This window comes from Rhipicephalus microplus, chromosome 3, assembly GCF_043290135.1.
Source record: "Rhipicephalus microplus isolate Deutch F79 chromosome 3, USDA_Rmic, whole genome shotgun sequence".
Lineage (NCBI taxonomy): Eukaryota > Metazoa > Arthropoda > Arachnida > Ixodida > Ixodidae > Rhipicephalus > Rhipicephalus microplus.
This window is the reverse complement of record NC_134702.1, coordinates 124,444,641-124,462,027: the sequence shown is the minus strand read 5'-3', so window position 1 is coordinate 124,462,027 and position 17,387 is coordinate 124,444,641. Positions and strand designations below refer to the sequence as shown.

General features: G+C 46.3%; 1 protein-coding gene across 1 annotated transcript; it reads right to left on the bottom strand.

Moving 5' to 3' along the window:
* Window positions 1-570: 570 nt before the first annotated feature.
* On the bottom strand, window positions 571-6,467 carry LOC142802942 (neprilysin-1-like). Its single transcript, XM_075888026.1, has 3 exons — window positions 6,111-6,467; window positions 2,098-2,244; window positions 571-909 (listed from the first exon to the last, which is right to left on the bottom strand). Exons 1-3 carry the CDS (start codon window positions 6,417-6,419, stop codon window positions 571-573), a joined length of 795 nt encoding a protein of 264 aa, XP_075744141.1. The 5' UTR covers window positions 6,420-6,467.
* Window positions 6,468-17,387: the final 10,920 nt, after the last annotated feature.

Here is a 17,387-nt window from a genome sequence, read left to right as displayed (position 1 = left end):
CAGACATAACAAATAGGATACTGTAAAACCCTATTTACAACGCTATTTCTGTCTTTGTATGGTTCTGTATATTCCGCTATTGTTCTGTCCTTTACAATCTTGCTGTCTATATGTTGTCTTTTTTTCATGCGATTCTTTACGTTCTCCCCTCCACTTTTCACTCCTGATCACCCTTACTAGCAATTCCCACTCTCTTGCCACTTCGTACGAGACTTTGCTGGTTCTTGTACCATGAAATATTGCACAGTAAAATAAAAAAAACATGTAATATCGCTGACACTATAGACCTTTATTTCCAGGAAAAAAATTGTAGTGAAGCAACATACATTGTGGCTAATGCGAGGTTAAAGAGTTAAATTATAAACGAATCGTAACAACTGAAATGGAATATGTGTCTAAATATTTTTGGCACTGTGTCACAAAACTAAATACACTTGCCGAGGTGTAGTTTCAATCACATTTCAAGTGTCCCTTCTTGACAAACGATGAAAATGGAGGTTTTCAAAGTAAATGACGAGAGAAGGCCACCACGCAGAAGAAATTTGATGTGCGCGTACAGGGCCCGTTAATTTATTGCCAGAAGTCACACTTCTCTGGCGGATTCATATTCTCGCCTGCTGCGCAGCCGAACGCATCCGAGAACTCCGGCATGTTCATCAAGGGCACCATACATCGGGATCGGAACGGTGAATAGTAGGGCTCTGGTGCATTCCGTTCGGCGCACCACTTCACACAATGGGCAATAAAGAAGAGGCGCTCGGATGTTATGTTCGTGCCGACCAACGTTTGCGTCCGCTTGCGTTCAGGCAACGCAGAGAAGGCCTTGTAAGCAGTTCTGACGCCCACGAAGTCGGCCATGTTTTCGGAGTCCATCGCGTGATCCACATACGAACGCGCTTTTTGCCGTTCCTGCGAAGAGCGAGCACGCCAAAGTTATGAAACCTTGCACAGTCGAACGGCGCACAAATCTCAACTACGTCACCTGGAGCAAGACCTCAATTTCGATTCACTATACTCCGTTTAGCGGTTATACATAGCACTAGCGGTGTTCAAGGTGATTCGCTTCTCGGCTGTGATCTACAAGTCACGATACAATATTCATTTGATGTCATTACCAGAGCTGTGCGACGTTGTGGAGAGGAGAATATACGAAGAGAAAATAAATAAGCACGTGTTCAAAAACTCAATGCGGGCATAAAATACAAAAGAAGCCGCCCGTATCTTCCCACGAGAGAACTCGAGTAAACGCGTCTCAGAGGGGGGGGGGGGGGTATTGCGTGAATTTTCGCGTAATTGGGTATGGTTTGGGAATGCTTAATTGTTTTCTTCTTCATTGAATGAGGAAGAAGCGTTGCCTTCAAGTGGTGGGATGCAGATGTTGGGTTGTGCCCCGCTACTGGGTGAAAATAGTGTTGCGTCAATCCCGTCTACTCGTATGCAGCAAACCGTCAAGTGAAGCGAGAGCTAAGTAAAGAAGCTCTTGACTGAATTTCCAACGCGAGATCCAGTGCCTACACATAAGGTGTAGCCAGTGAACACTTGCACAGCGCGAGCAGCCGGTTTTTCAATAGCAGACGCTGTCCACGCCAGCCTTGCGTGGTGAGAGAGGGGGAGGGAAGCAACAGTTGGCACGAGACGCGAGCATGCGGCAGAAGACGCAAGCATGCGCAGTGGGGGTGTGGACGGCACCGCCGCCGACGCCAAAGGGCGACATCATGCGGCTAAGAAATGCTTCGCATGTAAAAAAATCTACAAGCAAAGACACTGAATTATACAATGTTATTTCTGTGTAGTCCGACTGAAAGACTAATCGATCTATGTTCGCACAAACGTAAGGTCTACATTGCCCAATAAAACGGTAATTTAGTAGTATGCAGTGCTTCTTTAGTTCACAAACCGACAGGTTGAAGCGTAGTGGCAGTGTGTGTTCTCTCACTGGCTCGTGCCTGGAGCCTCGTGGGATGAACTCCATGAGATAAGTTGTGCTGTAGTAACACATGATTATGAAGAAGACAGATGATATTGCCACATTGATAAAACATCCGTATGAATACTACTCGGGTCGCTGATGCATAATGTCAAGCCGCATAAACTCACAGCAGCTCTGTGGGATCGTCGTAGACACAGCGTCCTCTTCGTGTATTCCCGCATGAACGCGGCTGACCTCCAGAACCACTTTGCTGCTTCTTCGTCGTATTCGATGCCTCTCACATCGTATGCGTGCATCATTTCGTGGCCCACAATCTGTAAGTGTACGATTATCGTACATATCAAACATAGGTACATATAAATAAACAGAAAAACAACGTTTTTAGCGCACAACACAATAACTTGCCGAAGTGCGAAACTGAATGTTTATGAAAAAACAAATATGACGGACGCTTGAGTTTCACCTTCAAGAGTAGAAAGCAGTAGCGTTATCTGGTGCTGTGCGTATTTTTTTTTTCAACCGTGCCGCAAGAGAAGAAACATTGACCGTTTCCAACTACCTTAGCATGTGAACTGGACATACATGTATTCACTACCGCAAAGTTCTTCCATTTGCCGATTGCCGTAGTACCCACTACTCGTCTGTAAGGTGTCACGCGCACTTGCGCAGCTGCACAATTTGCAAGGGCTAGGTAGCATAAAACCACCGCTCATTTCACTTGTTTTGATGCTTGGTGTGACTCCAAGATTCTGCCACGGAGTATTTCACGCCCCAAGGAGACTGACTCTACTACACGACATTCATATAGTGTTCTGTTTCAGAGACTTTCATTCCATGATGTGGTTTTATTGCAAAAAAAGAGAAAAATGACGTGATTGCTTAGTAGAACACATTCTTGCCGCGCAGAATGAACAGGGTTCCATTCGCTTTTCAAGCCGGATTCGTTTGTTACTCTATTATCATTGTTCTCGATTCTTACAGTGACACAAAAAGCGATGATTTTTTCCGCGATCAATGATGCTGATACCTACGCCAGAATTCCAGCCAAACGAGCACTTTAAAACACTCAGATCAAAATTATGACCATGAGAGGTTACATGTGTATGGTGAGCTCTGCGTTGGAGCAGCGATTTAGGTATGAGGTCGATAGGCGCCATTTTCACCAAGATATACTATATTTTTTGCACAAGAAGTATTGAAATGTAAATACTGTACGAATTAGTGCTCGCGTGCTCGTATGATTGATTGATATGTGGGGTTTAACGTCCCAAAACTACCATATGATTATGAGAGACGCCGTAGTGGAGGGCTCCGGAAATTTGGACCACCTGGGGTTCTTTAACGTGCACCCAAAGCTGAGCACACGGGCCTACAACATTTCCGCCTCCATCGGAAATGCAGCCGCCACAGCCGGAATTTGAACCCGCGACCTGCGGGTCAGCAGCCGAGTACCTTAGCCACTAGACCACCGCGGCGGGGCCGCGTGCTCGTATGAGTATGCGCACTATGACAATATTGCATTACTGAAAGCTTTGAAATCAGCGATGAACAATAAGGCTGTGAGGTTACGTAATTGACGCACGTGCGTATCAAGCCAAGATTGCCACTTCGCCCTTTTATAAAATAACGAGACTTAGGCCTCCGCTTAGCCTAATTAGGTAAGCATGGTAGATAATTTGCATAACTAAGCCTAATGTTATCCCGGAATATGTAGCGCTGTAACACTGTGAGGACATGACACACCGCTGCGTGAAAGCAGAATCAGCTTTGGGAGTTAGTGAAATGACGCGTAAAAGCAGAGTTGTATTACAGAAAATTTTATGTTACCAGCTACTCCTGGAACTATGTTGCGAGGTTCCGTCGGCGAGGCTTCTTTCTTCTGGTTCTAGAGCTCACCAATGTTTAAAACTGTGTCATTGAAGGCCCATCTGGCATCTAGTGAGACGCGTGTCTGACATAAATTTGTGCAGGCGAAAATTTTATCGTCTCCACAACCTTTCTTGCCACCTATACTATCTTTCAGAAACAGGCACCCCTTTCACGGATACAAGATCATATTACAAGATCTTAAAAAAAAAATGCGCCTTTTTCTCATTGACCGGTATGAAACGCTCATGTAGTTTCGGTATATGATCATATTGCAAGCGCTGGTGCTTGATTGATTAAATACTTGATTGATTGATTGATTGATTGATTGATATGTGGGGTTTAACGTCCCAAAAGCATCATATGATTGTGAGAGACGCCATAGTGAAGGGCTCCAGAACTTTCAACCTCCTGGGGTTCTTTAACGTGTGCCCAAGTCTGAGCCTACAACATTTCCGCCTCCATAGGAAATGCAGTCGCCGCAGCCGGGATTCGATCCCGTGACCTGCGGACCAGCAGACGAGTACCTCAGCAACTAAACCACCACGGCGGGGCAAGTGCTGGTGCTTGGGCCAAATGATCATACACGAGGTTTTAGAGAGTGATAACCGGCGTTTGCCACCTAGCAGCTTACGCTAATTTATTTTAACAGCGGATCCGTTGAACTAGATCTTTGGTCTCTCTTGAGCGTCTCCCCTGAAACTATCATCATCATGACATGGCATCTGCTCTTTTCGTTCCGTTCTCTATGTACTTCGCTCTTAAAACACGAGTTCTTCACTGTGGGAGGCAAAAGCTCTGCTGAGCGAGGGAAAAAGTACAACGAGAGAGTGAGGTATAAAACCAACAAAGATAGGGAAAATAGCAGAAAATTATAACCTATTGAACACATGTCAGGCAAGTTGGTATGAATTTATTTTGTTAGTAAACACGGAACTTCATATTGAAGGACACGAAAGAAGGGACACAGACGCTTAGCTGAAATGAAGCGCTTGTGTCTCTTCTTTCGTGTCCAGGTGTATAATATGTGAGCTTTTTACCGAGAAAGCGAAAGATGGACAAGAAGCAGACAAATCAAAACGTGCAAAAAGCGACTCGAGAAAAGTGAATTTAAAAAAATGAGATATAAAGAGGAAATGAAATTAGAGGTACAAAGAAAGCAATACAAATCAGGAAAGCCGTAGAAAGGAATGCAAAACACAGAGAAAGAAAAAGAAACAAAACGTGTAAAAACTAAAAGCTGTATAGAAGCGCTGAGCAGTGATTCGTCTGCAGCGCCCTTCATTAACGCTGGTCTTCATGTGCAAGCGCAATGTCTTTCCAAGCGTGCAGCCTGCCGGACGTCGGCGGCGGGAAAGAAAACCGGCATTTGTGGTGCAGCGGCGTATTCTCCCCTCTCCATATTAACTTACACATCTCTCACTTTTTCTTCTTCACTCTTCTTTCACACACTTTGTTACCCTTTACTAGGCATGGATATGCTATAGATGGCTGCGCTATGGCCACCTAACACGGAATCGTCCGCAGTTGATATGGGACGAAATAAACTTTTACCATCCACCATCCATGCGTTATACTTAATTTTGCCTGCGAGATGCCATGCACGGTTATGTTGTGCTTCAACCTCTCCCCTGCTACTTCTCAACCTCCGCTTTGCCCTCACTTCATTTTCTCATCGCTTCGTTTTCTCATGGGTTGTTATACATTGTTTTGCCTGCGTCACGCCAAATGGCATGATACGATGACATCAGCACACGGCTTGCTTGAAAAGCTTTTATTGCTGGTGAAATAGGAGTAAGTTTGAGGAGCTAGCGTACGTAAGCCTGGGCACGAATAAAGTGATTCAAACGTCAACGAGAATAGAAAAAATAAGAAAAAATACGGCAGTCTGCTAACTCTTCATTTAAGGCTTGACACCTCTAATTCTTAGCTGTCCTAATTTTGTTTTGTGTATTTATTTCGGTAGAGCGACTGGTCTTGCTGGCAGCGGGTCTAACGGACATACTATCCTTGCATCGTGTCCACACAGAAATGCTTGTTCATTTATTTCAACAGATTAGCTTACCACTGATTACTCGGGTGTTATGAGAGTCTGTTGCGAAAACTACTAAATCAACGAAGTTCAAGTACGAGGCAGTAAAAAAAACATCCTGTCAAGTACCTGCTAAAGCGATTTTCTAAAACAATAGCGTGGAATAGCTATAGCTAAGAACAAGTCATATTGAGATTTTCCTAGACCCTGGACGAATGTGTTTATTGACTAACAGAAGCGCGCATTTCGATAACCACTTTTGCATGCTCTCTAAACACTTACCGTTCCAAGGGCACCATAGTTGAGAGCCTCTGGGACACGATGGTTATACAGAGGACGTGAGATGATGGCTGTCGGTACAATGAGGGTATTCAGATCGGTAACATATTGTGCGCTAACTTCTGTTTCGTCGTAAAGCCATGTTGTCTGGTCTGACCACAAATAATGTGAGGAAATCCCGAGAGCCTTAATCCATGTCGGGAACAGACGATCGTGTGGCACGTCAGGAAATGATCCTGTGTAATTGAAGAGTAGAATATACCTAATCTCACGAAGCAGCTTTAAGTGTGCTTTTAATGCAACAATGCGCATGCCTTCAACGGAAATGAAAGACAGTAATAAGACAGTTAATAAATAACCAAGTAGCAACTTTTCTGAAGGGCTCCACACTAGCTTTCGGCGCTAAAAATAAGCAATCGTAGTATTTAAGTTTCACGGCGGTGATAAAACCACGCAATAATAAACTGTCTCGTAGAACGGAACGTTTTTATAGAGTGGACTATGGTGAAGACAAAAACATATACACCAGTGAACGTACGAATGATTGAACAGACAGCATTTATGGGCGTTACGTAAATTAGGCGATCTTACGGGCCCAAATCACATGATTTGGGTGATTACGAGGAGCACCATAAAGTAAGACCCTAGTAGTGGATGGCTTTTGATAGCTTGAACACCTATAGGTCCAATAAAGTGCGCCTGCATATAGGTACAAAGCCTCAAGCGTATCGGCTCTTACAATATATTATTTACATCTCATCAGCTATGTCACCTATAATCATCTATATGATTGTAATATAATAAAAGCGACTACCAGCAATGAAGTGAATAATGTATTGCAGTCTTGTCTTTCCGCTGTAACTCATCGTCGTGAAAAGTTGCCAATGAACTTACACAAAGACAAGCGGAAGTAATCAATCTTGCGTGTAATTAGAAGTTCGACTATGTGCCCTATTTTCTACGCAAATACTATCTGCATGCCATGAACACTTACAACTAGTGTCAGGGAGTTCATTTTACAGATAATCTATGCTGGTCGCTGCATATTAAATATGAAAAAGGGTTTATTGGCGACTGTTGCGACGGTGGTCCTACGATAGAACACGATCGGGAATGAGCAACGGTCAAGCAGATGCCGGCGATGGTCAGCACGAGCCGAGCGAGCCAAGCCCAGGTCCCAGTACCCAAGCGGAGGCGATGTTGCTTGCCAACGATGCGTTTTCTTCTTCACAATTTTCCCCCGCCGAAAAAGAGCCATCCTGGCGACCTAAGAGTCTGGAGGCAGAGGGCTATAATATGGCTTAAGGCGGGCGACGTGGACGATGTCACGTCCACGCCGGCGCATGTCGTCAGATGGGGAAAGTGGCTCAATGAGAAAATTCACCGGTGAGGTTTGCTCCAAAACGCGGTAAGGACCCTCGTACTTCGGGACTAGTTTTGAGGAAAGGCCGGGGCTTTGGTAAGGAACAGCCAGCCATACAAATGATCCCGGGGAATAGCTGTGGCTTCGTGAAGAGCCGGTGTTGTTTTCTTTCTGGCGCTGCTGTTCTTGTGATGTAAAGGTGCGTGCGAGTTCACGGCACTCTTCCGCTTTTCGGGCAGCTTCGGACACAGATGGGCATTCGGATGCGTCAGGACGGTATGGAAGGAGAGTGTCGATGGTGTGGGATGGTTCGCGTCCATAAAGGAGAAAGAAAGGTGAAAATCCAGTGGTGGACTGTGCTGCGGTGTTGTATGCGAACGTGATGAATGGAAGAATGCGATCCCAGTTAGTATGATCAGATGTCACATACATCGCTAGCATATCGCCCAGTGTGCGGTTAAATCTCTCCGTGAGCCCGTTAGTCTACGGATGGTATGCCGTGGTCTTGCGATGAACAACATGGCATTCAGAAAGCAGAGCCGTGACGACTTCTGATAGAAAGGCTCGTCCTCGGTCACTTAGTAGTTCTCGAGGAACACCATGTCGTAGTATGAATCGATGGAGGACGAAGGACGCTACGTCCCGTGCAGTGGCACTTGGAAGGGCGGCGGTCTCAGCGTATCGTGTTAAATAATCCACAGCGACTATGATCCATCGATTTTCATCTGATGTTGTTGGTAGAGGGCCATAGAGATCAATTCCGATTCGATCGAAAGGTTTGGCAGGGCACGAAAGCGGTTGAAGTGCACCGGACAAGTGAAAAGGCGGTGATTTGTGGCGTTGACATTCAGGGCAGCCCATAACGAATTTTCGAACAAAATTATACATTCCGCGCCAGTAGAAGCGACGGTGAATGCGTTCGTAAGTTTTGAAAACTCCAGCATGGCCACACTGGGGATCGTCGTAAAAGGTGGTGCATATTTGTGATCGCAAGCTGCGGGGGACAACCAAGAGCCACTTACGACCTTCAGGGGCGTAGTTGTGTCGGTGTATCAGCCGATCACGAATGGCGAAATGAGCAGCTTGACGTCGGAGAGATCGTGATACCGCAGTGGTTGACGATCCAGAGAGACAGTCAAAAAGGGAAGCGATCCATGGGTCCTTGTGTTGTTCACTGGCAAACGAGTCGAGGTCGAGAGATGCGATGTAGTTGGTACCAGTGATTCCGCAGGCCGAGTCGGGAGGTAAAGGCGAACGGGACAGGGCGTCGGCGTCAAAATGCTTGCGTCCGCTGCGATAGATCACGTGAATGTCGTACTCCTGGATTTGCAGTGCCCACCGAGCTAGGCGGCCAGAAGGATCTTTCAACGTGGCGAGCCAACAAAGTGCATGGTGCTCCGTTACCAGGTCGAATGGGCGACCGTACAAATAAAGGCGGAACTTGCGAAGCGCCCAAACTAGCGCTAAGCACTCTTTTTCAGTGACGCTGTAATTGGCCTCAGCTTTAGTGAGCGTGCGACTCGCATAAGCGACGACATATTCGGAGTAGCCCGGCTTGCGCTGGGCGAGGACAGCGCCAAGACCAACCCCGCTAGCATCTGTGTGAACTTCCGTTGCAGCTGCTGGGTCGAAATGCCGTAGAATGGGAGGAGATGTTAGCAGATTACGGAGCGTGGCGAACGCGACGTCGTAGTCAGGAGACCAGGACGGAAGGTCTGCGTCACCGCGTAGGAGGTTGGTCAGTGGTGACATGGTCGACGCGAAATTTCGAACGGAGCGCCGGAAGTACGAGCATAGTCCGATGAAACTGCGTAATTCTTTCAGTGTAGTAGGTTTCAAGAACTCAGCGACTGCTCGCAGTTTTGCAGGGTCGGGTAGAACACCATGCTTGGACACGATGTGCCCTAAGATGGACAGCTCTCGCGCAGCGAAGCGGCACTTTTTGAGGTTCAGTTGGAGCCCAGCGTTGGTTAAACACGTCAGAACCAGTTGGAGCCGAAGCAGATGTGTAGGAAAATCGGGATAGAAAACGACAATGTCGTCGAGGTAGCATAGACACACAGACCACTTCAGTCCACGCAGTGTGTTGTCCATGAGTCGTTCAAACGTGGCAGGGGCATTACAAAGCCCAAAAGGCATTACATTAAATTCATACAGGCCATCTCGTGTAATGAACGCAGTTTTCTGGCGATCAGCTTCTGCCATAGGGACCTGCCAGTATCCAGATCGTAAGTCTAAGGAGGAGAAGAATTCGGCTCCCTGGAGGCTGTCAAGGGCGTCGTCAATGCGCGGTAATGGATAGACGCCTTTCCGTGTCACCTTGTTTAATCGCCGGTAGTCGACGCAAAATCAAATTGATCCATCCTTCTTTCGAACTAGAACGACAGGAGATGCCCAAGGACTGTGCGATGGTTGAATAACGCGACGACGTAGCATCTCTTCGACCTGGTCGTTGGTGACGTGACGTTCTGCAGCAGAGACACGGTACGGTCTTTGACGCAATGGCTGGTGCGAACCGGTGTCAATGTAGTGGTGCACTGCCGAAGTACGACCCAATTGCGGCTGAGAAACGTCGAAAGAATTCGCGAAGTGCTGGAGGAGATTAAGAAGCTCGGCGCGTTCTTGAGCAGTTAAGGTGTCGGCGATGGAACTCGAGAAGGTGTCACTCGACGAGCATTCCAGTGGGGAAAGGGCATGAAGTTCGGTAGAGGCGCTACTGCACGATTCGTCTGGCATGTTAAGGAGTAAAGAAGAATCAAGGTAATCCAATCGACCGAGACATTCGCCGGCAAGTAGCGTAAGCGGTGCAGAAAGGGGGTTGTGGATGAAAATATTGCTTCGGCCAGCATTGACGTCAAGTGTAGCGAAAGGCAAAGAAACGGCTCTGTGGCTCATGAAAATGTCGGAAGGTGTAAACATTACCGTAGCATCGTTATAGTCATCGCAGCAAACCGGGACAACGACAAGAGAGGCTGGCGGAATTTCAGTGTCCTCACGCACGACAAGTTTTGGCGACCGCTCAAAGGTTTCGTGCAAAGGTTCGTTACACAGGTGCGAAAATTGAACTTCAGCGCGTGTGCAGCCGATGATGGCATGATGATTTGACAGAAAGTCCCACCCGAGGATAACGTCATGCAAGCACACCGAAAGGACGATGAACTCGACAACGTACATAGAGCCTTGGATGAATATGCGGGCCGTACAGGTGCCGAGAGGTCGAACTGCTTGTGCGCTAGCTGTACGAAGCGATAGTCCAGAGAGCGGCGTGGTCACTTTGCGTAGGGAGCGGCAGAGCTCGGCGGCTATAACAGAAACGGCAGCACCTGTGTCGACGAGGGCAAAGGTAGAAACACCATCGACAGATATGGCGACGACGTTAGCTGGTGAAGTGCGAGGACTTGAGCATTTCGACGACGGCGCAGTTCTTGCCTCTGGAATTGTGGCGTTCAGTTTTCCCGGTTGGAGGAAGCGGGTCTAGGACGCATTGGGGACAGTGATCGCCTGCGAGGAGATGGGGAGCGGGGAGAGTGAGTCTGAGGTGAGGGCTGGGGTGACCAAGACTCAGAAATGTTAGTGTATCCATACTGCGGTGAGGAATAGGGAGCAGGTATGTGCATGGGCTGTGGGTCATACGGTAACGGCCGAGTAGCGTCGTGGAGTGGTTGGAAGCGACGGCGACAATATCGTGCCACGTGTCCCGGAGTACCGCAGGCGTAGCAGATCGGTCGATTGTCAGGAGTGCGCCAGGAATTGCTGACTCGTGGTGCGGCCCAAGGTGTCGAAAAAGGGGCGGAGTGGGGAGCAACTGAAGACATGGGTGGCAAATGCTGCTGGCGGGGTCTGTTGCGTACCACCTGGGCATACGTAAGAGGCGCGGCCACGGGCTGCATAGCCGGCGCGTGGGCAACAGGCATGGCCACAGGCTGCTGGTGGGCAGCGGCGGGAACAGCCTGAGCTACCTTTTCGACAATAACGTCGCGGAGTGGTGAGGGCAGATGAGAGGACGGCGGCTGCTGCGTGAAGGGAATCAACGACAGTTGCCGAGCTACTTCTTCACGCACGAAGTCTTTAATCTCTTGCAGGGTTGGTGAGTGGTCGGGAACGGAAATGAGACTGGAGAGCGAGTCGGCGTGTGAAGAAAATGGCCGAGTAAGGGTGCGCTGCTTGCTTAACTCGTCGAAACTTTGACACAAAGTGACAAGTTCCGCAATGGTGGCAGGATTACAGGCCAGGAGCAGCTGATATGCACCGTCATTTATCCCTTTGAGGATGTGTTGAATCTTCTCCGACTCGGGCATGGTGGTGTTCACACGGTTGCAAAGAGCAATAATGTCTTCGATATAGCTAGTGAAAGATTCCGTTGGCTTTTGTGCGCGAGTCCGCAAGCGTTGTTCGGCTCTAGACTTGCGGACAGCGGGTCGGCCAAAAACGTCAGCAAACAACGTTTTAAAGATGGACCACGTCGTAATGTCGTTTTTGTGGTTGTTATACCACATTTCGGCCACGTGAGTGAGGTAAAAGATGACGTTAGTCAATTTGTCCGCGTCATCCCACTTGTTGTTTGCGCTCACCAGTTCGTAGTTAGCGAACCAGTCTTCCACGTCGGTCTCATCAGCTCCGCTAAAGACCTTGGGCTCTCGCAAACGAAGAACGCCGGGGTTGCTGGGGGATGTAGTGGAAGAGCCAGGTTGCGCGTTGTTGGTAGCCATGATGGGAGGTAGCGTTCGGTTGCGCAGCTCCAGGTTCAGGCGACGGCGAATGGCAGCACCCAGGTTCAGGCGACGGGGAACGTCAGCACCCTCCACCAATTGAAAAAGGGTTTATTGGCGACTGTTGTGATGGTGGTCCTACGATAAAACACGATCGGGAATGAGCAACGGTCAAGCAGATGCCGGCGATGATCCGCACGAGCCGAGCGAGCCAAGCCCAGAACCCAGTACCCAAGCGGAGGCGATGTTGCTTGCCAACGATGCGTTTTCTTCTTCACAAATACGACAGTTATCGCTAGCGGCATGCTTAGTCACTAATGACGTAACTTTTTTACTTGCCTATGAGGCTTGAAATTACAGCTTCATAGAACACTAACAAGCCCTTTACGTAAATATAAAGACTGATCTGGCACTCTTCTAACTTCTCTCGTACTTTTTGAGAATAACATGTGTATTATCAAATTAGAAAAAAAAAACTGCTGCTATGTGTTCGTATCTCGGCGACAATTCTCTCCCCCTCCCCCTCTTCACATGCGTCAATTCCCCGCCTTCTCCTCGCGTGATGAGGTGGGATGAAGGAGATGGCAGAGTGCTGCCTCCACTTCGTTTTCCCTCCGCCATTTGTCTCTCTTCCGCAGCTGTTCGTTCAAATACAGGGTGTCGCAGGTAACTTTAGCAAGAGTTTAAATGTATGCCGGCGCTCGCAATTATGACGCCACCAAATGCATGTTGCTCACCGTCGCCTGTAGTTGATCAGACTATTTTTTTGGTTGGTCAAATATTGTTTGATTACATCTGTTTCAATAACTAACTTTTAAAGAAACAAAGATGGATAAAAAGTTCAATGAGAAAGTTGCAGATCGGTTTGCAAAATGTCCGATTAGACAGTTTTCAACTTTAGGTCTGTCTCGTATTAGTGTTTTTCTGCTTATTACAAATTCCCGTGAAATGCAAAAAAATATCACATGACAAACCCACTCGTACGCCAGTGCACACAGTGATTGCTTCGAAACGTTCAGCGTACAAACGACACGCTTTCCTTGCACCGGTTCATGACAGTAATAAGCAGTCTCAGCAGTTATCGTTTTTGTGGCCGATAGCAAAACGTGTTCATCGTAAAGCCACCACCATCGTTGCGGCCCTGACGAGACAGCATGGCGGGGCAAAAAGGTGTGATCGTTCGTACACGGAACGTTAGAGAGCACTAGAATCACTCTGCGCACTGGCGCAAGAGTGGGTTTGTCACGTGGTATTTTTAGTATTTTACGAGCATTTGTAATTTGTAAAAAAACACTAATAACAAACTAATAACTAAAAAATGTCTAATCGGACATTTTGCAAACCAATCTACAACTTTCTCATGGAACTTTTTACCCACTTTCGTTTCTTCAGATGTTAGTTTTTTAAACAGATCTAACTAAACAATATTTGAGAACACAAAAATAGTCTGAATAACTCCAGGCAACGGTGAGCAACATGCACTTGGTCCCGTCGTAATTGCGTGTGCCGGCATATTTTAAAACTCGGGATAAAGTTACCTGGGACACCCTACATAATGCTGCGCTCGCTCGCATCGTCCCTCTTTCCTAGCAGCACTGGGTGTTCACTTTCCGGCACGCACAGTAATACACACAAAAGAGAGGAGGGTGGCTAGAATAGACGGTGCACAGCATATACCCAACTCCACACAAAAATGGAACATATATTGACACAAAGAATTGGAATAACAAATTGGAACACAAGTTAACACGAGTGCTGCTTCGCATCCAAACACGCTTCACATTACTGGGAAATTGCGTAATTGAACGATAAGTTCTAGATTTCTGCGAATAAAATTATAGAAGGTCATTGCTTTTGAGTATTCTTCAGCCGACGTAAGAGGCACCATGAACAAAAATACGCCGATCAATTGTTGGGACAATGAAATGTGTGGCTTATTAATATTTGGAAAGCGTTTTCAAGGTTTTAACAACGCCTTCAGGTTAAAGCACTAGATCCTATTTTTTATGCGCACAAAGCTGTATGTTTCATGCAGCTACCAATCTAGCTTCCTGTCTAGGCATATGGATTTTTCGTCATGTGCTACATTTTAAATTGTAACATAAGCGATTCCTAAATGTTTGTTTAATAAATAATGGTATATATTGTATAGATCCAAAAGATTATAGCATGTACATACCATAGTAAGCTTCCACAAACTTGGGTTCGAGGCGTCGTCCTGGGCTTCCAACGTAGGTTTTCATGTTTTTTAGCTTTTGGAGGACAATGCTTCGATCATGCCCTCTAACCCAACTTGATTCAAGTATGTCATGGAAGCTGTTATGGATGCTCGACACCATCGCTTTCGCCGCCTGCAGCATTCATGGCACCACTGCGTAGAACGCCAAGAAATTCAGCTGTATTTCGTATCTTCTCAGTTTCGCCGTGGAACTGATGCAGTAAATGCGTAAGCAGCAAATGTTATATGGAGAATTCGTGTAAAGTGCACAGCATATACCCAACTCCACACAAAAATGAAACATATATGGACACACAGAAATTGGAATAACAAATTGAAACATAAGTGAACACCAGTGCTGCGAACGTAGAGACCGTACCTTGCATGCTACGCTGATAAACTTGTTTTGTTTTTGTACCAACTGAAGTATTGTAGAAAATTATTTTGGCTAAAAGAACAATGTAACACCCATGGCACCCTCGGAATAGTCGCACTACTTTGTTTTCCTGTTCATAATGAAACATGTATGTAAGGTATTCATAACTGTTTCAACCTTCGAAACTGAGTTTGCGCTCGGAGCAGCTTGAGCGTGTTTTATAACACGGAAGACTCTCACATTAAATTTTATTTTGATGTTTCCCCCAAAAAAGCTCACACAAAAGTGACCTCTTTCTGTACCCACTCGTGACGTAAAACAAAAAAACTAATTGTGAAGAACACCGCGCAATCCTTCCCACAGATGCGACAGCGTCGCAATATACGCAGATGGGTGATTCCACGTGGTACAGTTCAAAACGAACACAAATATATAAGGGCAGTGCGCTCTGCAGCAGCGTGTTTCTCAAACTGCGATAGCTGTAAGCTTACTCTCGCCCTGTGTGTATCTTTGCATTCTTTTCGAGCGATCTTCTCCTTGCTTCAGCGAGCGCTGCAAATATCGAGCTGCTTGTCGTTCTTCACGTGACATTCTAATTTCTCGCTATCGCAGCCATTGAGACGCCTTTGTGCCGAAAGTCTTGATTATTTTCTTGAAGTGCTACTTGGCGCAAACAAAGCACTGGCGTAAGGAAATGTGGCCGCTAATACGAGCGAAAGCAACTTCGTGCTGTGTACGAATTTAACGCAACATTTCCGAAAAGGACCTTGCGTACATGTGCATGGGGTCTCTATGAAACCAAATATATTTCCTGGCGCATGTACGCAGCCTTTGAACCCGTTTCCATCTCCGTGCGGCATCCGCATGGTGGAGATATATATCTGGGACAAAATAAGCTCAGAGTTTTATTACCCACTTGCAATTTATAAGGAGCATGACCGCGACAACGATGGCAAAAATACAGCTGACGTTTTTGTGCAATCGAAGTAACATTATGGTTCCAAAAATTTCATGAACTCTTCTATTCGGTGCTACGGAAGATACAGCTAGTGATGAAGTTTACGTTGTACAGAAGCCAAGAAAAAAGAAAAAAAAACTCAAAAGAAACAAACAAAAAGCTGCCAAAAAAGTTGCACAGAGTCTCAAGAAGAACATATATGTCATTTACCTAGAACGCGCGGTAATAGATTCAAATACGAAGAAGACTACGCTAAACAAAATACGCACATTGGCGTTATATGTGACACCTTTCTCACGACAACATTTCAAAACATTTGGCGCGCTCCACCCAGTGGAGCGTACCAGCTGACGATTATCTTAGTGAGAGCTCAATGTGCTAAGAAATGTTTACTTGCCTTTCAGTAAGTAAGGACTCACGAGGGCCAAATGCATCGCCTTGTCAACGTGAGCATAGCAGGCTTCCTCTGCTGTTTTTTTGTCGAGCAGCAAGTCTGGCACTGTGTACTGCACCAGCTGAGTGTAGACACTCCAGGCAATCAGGTATCGAAGCCCTTTCTCACCCAGAGACTCCGAATTCATCACATCTACGAGCACGTTCACTGCGGAATCTTTGCAGAGCAGCGGATCCACTGCCATATAGGTGTTGCTCGTGTATTTTGAAAATGCCTTCACCCATTGATCTGGTAAACAGAGACAAAAAGTGAATACAGGAAGTTGATTTAGCAAGCTCAGTGCTATCAGGGGGCCGGAGTATTTCCAGTCATCCTTTGTTGATTATTGAAGCAATCATTAACATAATATTCACCTAATTTTCCGAAGACCCCTAACGACTTTGCTTTTACGAGGACGCTCTGAGACGAACTTCAGCGGCGTTCCAAAGAATCCTAATTCTGGACCTATAATTTTAACATATTACAAACAGCGTCATCCACTGAATGTTAGAAAAATAGTAAACAAGTTGACAATTGTTAAACGAAGCATCTGCTCGTCTGAATACTAACACAAAATCACACATTTCAAGCGTTATGAGACTGCTGAATAGTTTACCATCACCAAATTTCAAGTGGTTACCTTTCGTTGTATCAAAATTTACCTGCCTAATATTGAAGTTTTGTGGCACCGCTGAAAGATATAGATAATAAAATTGAACTAGGTGCTTAAAGCTTCTAACAACCGAACCATGGTTGCGGTTCACAACAAGGCAGAGTGAGCTGAATAATGAGGATATTTTAGTCGGAATGAGCCCAAATGATCAACACTTTCGTGAATCATTTTTGTGAACCTTTTTGAAAATCGTAAAGGTAGCTTTTCTGCTATGCAGTCGGAACAAACAATAGCAGCTTATCAGTCTTTGCGAATAGCCTGTTAGAGCGCGGTTTGCTTAGGCAATGATGTGGAGAATCTTCAGTTGCCTATCTTGACATAAACACTTATAATAGACAAGCCCACCACGCTCAACCAGGATCGCGTCTCTTTCAAAGGGGCTGAGCAAAGCAGATAAGCGAACTTTAAGGCAACTGCAGACACTACTCTGTCATGCAATCATTAAATACTTCAATACGCACACAGAAGGGTGGTGCTCCAGTGCGAGTACGACCTGTGACTTGTTTCACATAGTGTGGGCATGTACGTGAAATGCCCACCAGCCTCTTTC